General features: G+C 35.3%; 1 protein-coding gene across 1 annotated transcript; it reads left to right on the top strand.

Annotated features, from left to right (window-relative positions):
* The first annotated feature begins 2,982 nt into the window (after positions 1 to 2,982).
* On the top strand, positions 2,983 to 3,924 carry LOC119520830 (olfactory receptor 5D18-like). The gene has a single exon (XM_037818730.1). It carries the CDS (start codon positions 2,983 to 2,985, stop codon positions 3,922 to 3,924), a length of 942 nt encoding a protein of 313 aa, XP_037674658.1.
* The last annotated feature ends 3,036 nt before the right edge of the window (positions 3,925 to 6,960 follow it).

Raw genomic sequence — 6,960 nt, 5'->3', positions numbered from 1 at the left:
CTTTAATACACTGACTTTGCACTAGTTACCATCTTGAGACTTGAACTAGATCAGTGAGCCAAACAGCAGAAATTCTCTGCTTTCCTGAAACTTATTCTAGCAGGAGGAAACACAATGTACACTAAATGCAATAAAATACGTTTGAAGCTTATTGAGTATTTTAAACACTAAAATTGGGTAGTAGGATAATCCCTGCAATACAAAAGTGGGTTCAGAGAACTGTATGTTATTGAAAAGGTGCATTTAAGCAAAAACTTAAAAGGAAAGCATGCCAGTCGGAAGAAACACCAGTAGAAGGGACGAGAAGGAAGAAGATACTATTTTGTCAAGGAATTGCAAAGAGGTCAGAATAGCAGGAAAAGACAGAGGGGGAAAGAGTAACAAAATACATAGAGATTTAACAGAGATCACCATTTTTCCACTTGAATATTTGACATTCTAAGTATTTATTCTCAATAACTCATAATCACCTGAAAGCTGGCTTTTCACACTTCTCCAACATGTTTTGAGTGAGTGGTGTGGAGGAAGAGGGTTATGACAGATATATGAAGTCACTCACTGGTATTTGATAATCATGAATCCTGTGATTATATTCATTTTTATAATTGTGGAAGATATAGGAGTGATAATAGCTTAAGGGAAATGACTTTAAAATTTAAATTATTTCTTATTTTCAATGTCCCTAATACTGCTATATTTTCCACCAAGTTTTCTAGTACACAAAAATTATATCAGAGAAAGGTGATTAATTTTAATTGTTTACTTTGTGTTCTCTGGAGAATAGGGCAATAGAAATTCTCCAGGGTTCATGTACCAACCGTTGTGACTACAGATATTAGATTGCAGGCATCACTCCTGACCAAGCTTTCCAGAGACAAGAGATCCTGCCTTTGCCATCATCAGCAGGTTTGATTTAAGATTCCAAAGATATACTTAACAATTTCAATATAGGGTGTCTAGAACTCAACTTTGGTGGGGGAGGAACTTACTCATTAGAGCAAGACAGTTTTTGAGAAATATTTAGTTATTACAACAGTTTCAAATATGGACATGCAAGGAACAGGAAGTAGACTCTTTAAACAGAGTTTTGCGTAGAAGTGCTGGCTCAGCTCTGCTCCTAAATAACAGTGCCATGAACAACAGGTATCTGGGGTGGAGGAATAGAAGATGCCTGAGAGTTTTATAAATATGTATTTATTTCCTTCTGTAATTTTTGGAGGAGTTGTCAAGGTGTAAAAGTATATGAATATAATTGAACTCTCACATGAAAAAAATTAAAAAGAAAAGAGTTTTAATTAAGATTATAAAGCCTGGAAAAATGTTGGCTCCTGGAAGCAAAATGAACATTAAAATGGAAAGAAATTATAGGGAAGAAGATTTCATCTAATATTTTTCCTAGGTACAAAGACATAATGAATATTATCATCAATTTAATCACAGTAGTTGAAACAGAAAAGTCAGGATATCAAGCATATACATTGTTTACAAATTAATTCTTAAATGTCTTAGATAAAGGATATATATTTTTAAGAAAAAAATGTAATAATTAGAATGTCCAGCTGTGTGGTAGAGTACTTTTTGAGGTTAACTTTAATTTTCAGATTTGTATGTATAGGAACAAATGGAGCTATTGAGGGTTTCAGTCTTGCATATGACCTGACGTCTTACTGCTGAGACATTTGAAATTTAAGACCAGAGATAACCTTACCAGAACTGATAGAAAAGGAGTTCCTGATATGATAGGATCTGAGAGGAGCCTGGCACCAATTCTAGAAATGAAAAATATATATATTTTTATTACTGTTTTCCCATGAAATGTCTTCATAGTGCAGTATTAATTTAAGATTTTCACCCATCTCTTTCATATGTAATAAAGGGTCAGAATGAGTATTTTCTGTATCTTGATGGGAGAGAAGAGAGAGAGACCTGGAAAATGAAAGTTGCTAGGTCAGAGTATGACAATATTTCTGGAAGAGAAGATTTCTCTAAATCCCATTTTCATGTGTTTCAAACTGATGCTGCTCACTAGACCATCTCTGTGGCTTGTCCCACTGTCACTGGAATATTTAGCATGGTTTTAGAGTCTCTAGTTTGCTCAAAATTAAACTCTGTGATCATTAACAAAGAAATCTGTTCATATATAAACCTTTTACATGGACCAGAGCCTGGTATAGGGAAGTGGACATATGGCTGGGAGTCTGGAGATCAGGGTCCTGGTCACTGATTCAGGGATTGGTTTTTATAAGTCATTGGCCAAGTCAAGACTTCTAGCTTCTGTTTTGTTACCTGCATAAAAAAGAAATTAGTCAAGATTATCATATATTTTATTATTCCTCAAACAATGAGAAAGAATTGGAGGTTAGGACTCCCTGATTTGAAGAGAATTTTCTCTGAAAAAATTAAATAAAATTTATTTTGGTATCAAATTTTCTGCATCAGATAGAAAAAACAATAATTAAAGGGTTAGAAGTAATTAACAATAAAGACACAAATGAAAAGTGTTAAGGCTGTCCATTCTTTATGTTTCATGTGTACATGTGATAAATTAGTTTAAAAATCTCAGATTTTTATTACTCACTGTAGAGAGATGGCATTATTAATTATTGCATTATGCTGAATTTATCTTTTATGAACTCATAAAGTTCAAGGAGACCTGAAAGTGCTATGTGATAATTCCATTAAAAATTATCATCAAACAACTTGCACTCATTCTCCTATATTTTTATATATTAAAATAACAGGTAAGAATTTAAATAGTTCAAAATTGTAATTGGTTTTCCTTAAGAAAAATTAAAAATGACTAGTTATGTTTTAAAATTTTAATTACTCAGCATATTTTTGTTAATAAATAGAGAGAGATTCTGAAGACTTGTGTCTCATCTGCTATTGGCAAGGGACAGTTAATCAAGCTTCCTATATGCTCACTCTCCTTAGTATTTTTGTTTCCAGGACTGACTTTCAGATTTTCAACAGATAGAAAACATGTTTTTGTCAGGGGGAAATAAAAGTGGGGCCACATTCACCCTCTTGGGCTTCTCAGATTCCCCGGAACTGCAGGTCCCTCTCTTTTTAGTATTTCTGGCTGTCTATAGTGTTTCTGTTGTAGGAAACCTTGGAATGATTGTGATCATCAAAATTAACCCCAAACTGCACACCCCCATGTACTTTTTCCTCAGCCATCTCTCATTTGTGGATTTCTGCTATTCCTCCATCACTGCTCCCAAGATGCTAGTGAACCTAGTTGTTGAAGACAGAACCATTTCACTTTTAGGATGTGTACTACAATTCTTTTTCTTTTGTACCTTTGTGGTGACTGAATCCTTTTTACTAGCTGTGATGGCCTATGAATGCTTTGTGGCTATTTGCAACCCTCTGCTCTACACAGTTGCCATGTCCCAGAAACTCTGTGCCGTGCTGGTGGTTGGATCATATGCCTGGGGAGTGGCATGTTCCTTGATACTCACATGCTCTGCTTTCAACTTATGTTTTCATGGTTTCAACACAATTAACCACTTCTTTTGTGAGTTCTCCTCACTGCTTTCTCTCTCCTGTTCTGATACTTATCTCAACAATTTGTTGCTTTTCATCTTTGCCACATTTAATGAGGTGAGCACACTACTCATCATTCTCACTTCTTATGTGTTCATCGTTGTCACCATCCTGAAGATGCATTCAGCCAGTGGGCATCACAAAGCCTTCTCCACCTGTGCCTCCCACCTGACTGCCATCACCATCTTCCATGGCACCATCCTCTTCCTCTACTGTGTGCCACACTCCAAAAATTCCAGGCACATGGTCAAAGTGGCCTCTGTGTTTTACACAGTGGTGATCCCCATGTTGAATCCTCTGATCTACAGTTTCAGAAATAAGGATGTCAAGGAAACTGTCAAGAAGTTAATGGGCACTAAATTATTTTCTCACTAAGTGTATTATTATTGTAAAGTTTATTCCTGAGTTGTAAATAAATTGTGTCCAAAAAGGTTACTCTTAAAAATACCTTTAGAAGTCAACAAAGAGTTAATGTTTTATAATGGGAAAGGCATTAATTTTGGTTTAGGTAGATTAAACTTGTTTGTATCTCTTACCTGCTGGAGAAAATCAATTAACTTAATTCCTGTCATTTTTAGTTTCTCATCTACAAAATTGTAATAACATGACTTTGCAAATAATCTGATTGTGAAGACTGAAAGAAAATATAAATGGCATGTGGTACACCTTGTATAAACTAAATAGATATTAATTTCTTCCCCCCTTCTTATAGGGTACTTCAATATGGTATGTTCTCAATAAACCCATGAGTTTCTCTTATAAAGGTATAAATTGCAGTAAAAATAAGACATAGTACTTGCCTTCAAAGAACACAAAATCCAATGGCAATTTTAGATCATCAAATAAAGAGATTATTGTTTAAAGCAGAAATAATAAGTATCATGAGAAGAAGTAAGAGAAGGAAAAGTTAAATACATTCAGGGACATTAGAATTATGTCTTCATAAGACACATATTATTTGAAATTGGCCTTGGAGAATGGGCAAAATTTTATGAGACACATTTAAATGAGGAAGGAGTTTTATTAGCACAGAATAGCATGAACAAAATCAAGGAGGTGAGAAGGTACTACTGAGTCAGTTATCTAAGCATTTTTGAGTGAATATCATGTAGTGTGTAGACATGTGTGCATGTTCTCATGTGTGCACACATATGTGTGTGAGTTGTGTATACAGGTTACTTTGACATGAATGAAGTTTTTGTATTACAAAAGATACTGTCTATATCCTGAATGTGTTTTATAAAAGAGCTCCAGTATAAAAATATAATAAACTGCAACAGACTACACCAGAAGCTTAGAAATGGTAGATGGGGTAAAAAATCATGTATTCATAAAGTGGGTGTGAGGGTTTAACCAAACATGAATCCAGTGAAAGACAAGTACGGAAACACAGTTTTGAAAGAAAGATATATGGAAGATTCATTGTCTGATGGTTTTGACCTCTGTGAACTGCATGCAAAACCAGCAAGTTTTTTGTGAAATTTCTATGAGCAGAATTACTGCCAGCCTGGACTGCAAAGGGCAGAAAAGGAATGAATTGAAAGAAGAATGACTTCAAGGGCAGAACCATGGAAGCCAAGATCTGAACAGAAGCAATCTCCTTTAGGACAAGAGAGTGGGTCCACCTATGTATATGGAAATTGTATGTTCACCAATGTGTTTGGAAAAGCAGACCATTTGCCCTGATATTTGGAGGGGGTAGAACTTGTTCCCATTTTTCATTGAGAATGATGCCACCCCAATGCTCAGAGGTGGTGAGGCCTATGTTGCCATCCCAATGCTTGGAAAGAGTGGGCACTCCACCCTGTTGCTTGGGGAGAATATGGCCACTGTGCAAGCACTTGCAAGGGGTAGGGCTGCCCTTCCATAAGGCCCAGATTACGTATATCAGTCCTTTGATAATTCTCAGACTTTGAATTTTAATGGAGTTTACCCTGCTGGGTTTTGGAATTGTTTGGAAACATGACTCTTTCTAATTTCTCTCTATGGGAATGGAAATATTTATCCTCTACCTGTCCCTTCATTGTACATTGGAAGCAGATAACTTGCTTTCTTGATTTCACAGGTCCACAGACAGAGGGGAGCTGTGCCCCAGAAGGGACCACACTGGTAAACAATTTTGATGAGACTTTGTATTTAATACTGTTATTGAGATGACTTAAAGCTTTGGGATACTGTGATGGAATGAATGTATTTTGCATGTTGAAAGAACATGCCTTTGGTGTCCACAGGGTAGACTGTGGTGGCTTGGAGCTATGTACCCCAGAAAAGCATGCTTTTAACTTTATCCATTCTTTTTGGTGTGGACCCATTATACATAAGATCTCTTCAAGATGTTTCTTAAGGTGTGGCCCAAAAGAATTAGGCTGGGATTTCAGCCAGATTACTGGAGTCCTTTACAAACAGAGTAAAAATCAGACAGAAACAGTCATACAGAGCAGCCAGAAACTGAAGTTCAGTGGAACCCAGAAGAGAAGGTAGAAACCAGGAAAGGCTGCCATGTGCTCCTTGATTTTGGACTTCTCCTAGGCTCAAAACCATGAGCCACTAAATTCCTTTTGTCTAAGCCAACCCATTGCAAGGTATTTTATTTAGAAGCTAGGAAATTAAAACAGCAAGGATGGTAATTGCCCAATCTGTGTATGTGCTATCATTCTGCCAGTGCCACCCAAGCCATCACAAAGTATCAATACCTTATGATTTTTCCCTAAATATAGGTATAATCTCTGAATCTTTCTCAACAGAACTCTTATCCAACATTTTTAAAAAAGTGATTGGAGTTTCCAGGTATTGAAAGCTACTATTCTGCATATACTTATTCAACATTAAGTAAAAAACCATGTAGTTATTAATATCAACAGATAATTAAATTGAATAAAGTAAAAAACATTGCTTTAGATATTGATTGTATAATAAAAGAATGCTTTTTCTATTGAATTAACTTGTTTCACTTGGTATTTATAAATGATTTATCTTTCATTACACATCTGATACCTATACAGCTTCTAATTTTATTTGAATTTAGAAACCTAGTTGTATTAACCTTGAGTTGTATTAATACTGTTAATCCTATCATTTACACCTAATGTGTGTAATTTATGTAGTGAAAATTACTGAGTAATTTCTCTTATTTCTCTCCTACTTCTGCAAACAATGATCACATTGTGTGATGGAAATGACACAACCCATTCAGCTTTTAGTCTTAAGAAATAGAAGTCCATGCAATTTATATTACTTTTCTAAAGCTGTAAAAGCAATTGGTGACAGAATCAGGGTATTCATGGCAGACTCATGCTACTCCAGAAGCATATTTTCCACTAAATACTAGAATCAATCTCATGTTCTTTTATTTTCAAGTTGCAATTTCCCAGATTCTTTATGATGGATCACTTTGTTTCTTTCTATATAGAA

The sequence above is a fragment of the Choloepus didactylus genome, chromosome 26, assembly GCF_015220235.1.
Source record: "Choloepus didactylus isolate mChoDid1 chromosome 26, mChoDid1.pri, whole genome shotgun sequence".
NCBI lineage: Eukaryota > Metazoa > Chordata > Mammalia > Pilosa > Megalonychidae > Choloepus > Choloepus didactylus.
Note: the sequence above shows the minus strand (reverse complement) of the source record. Positions and strands in the feature narration are given on the sequence as shown.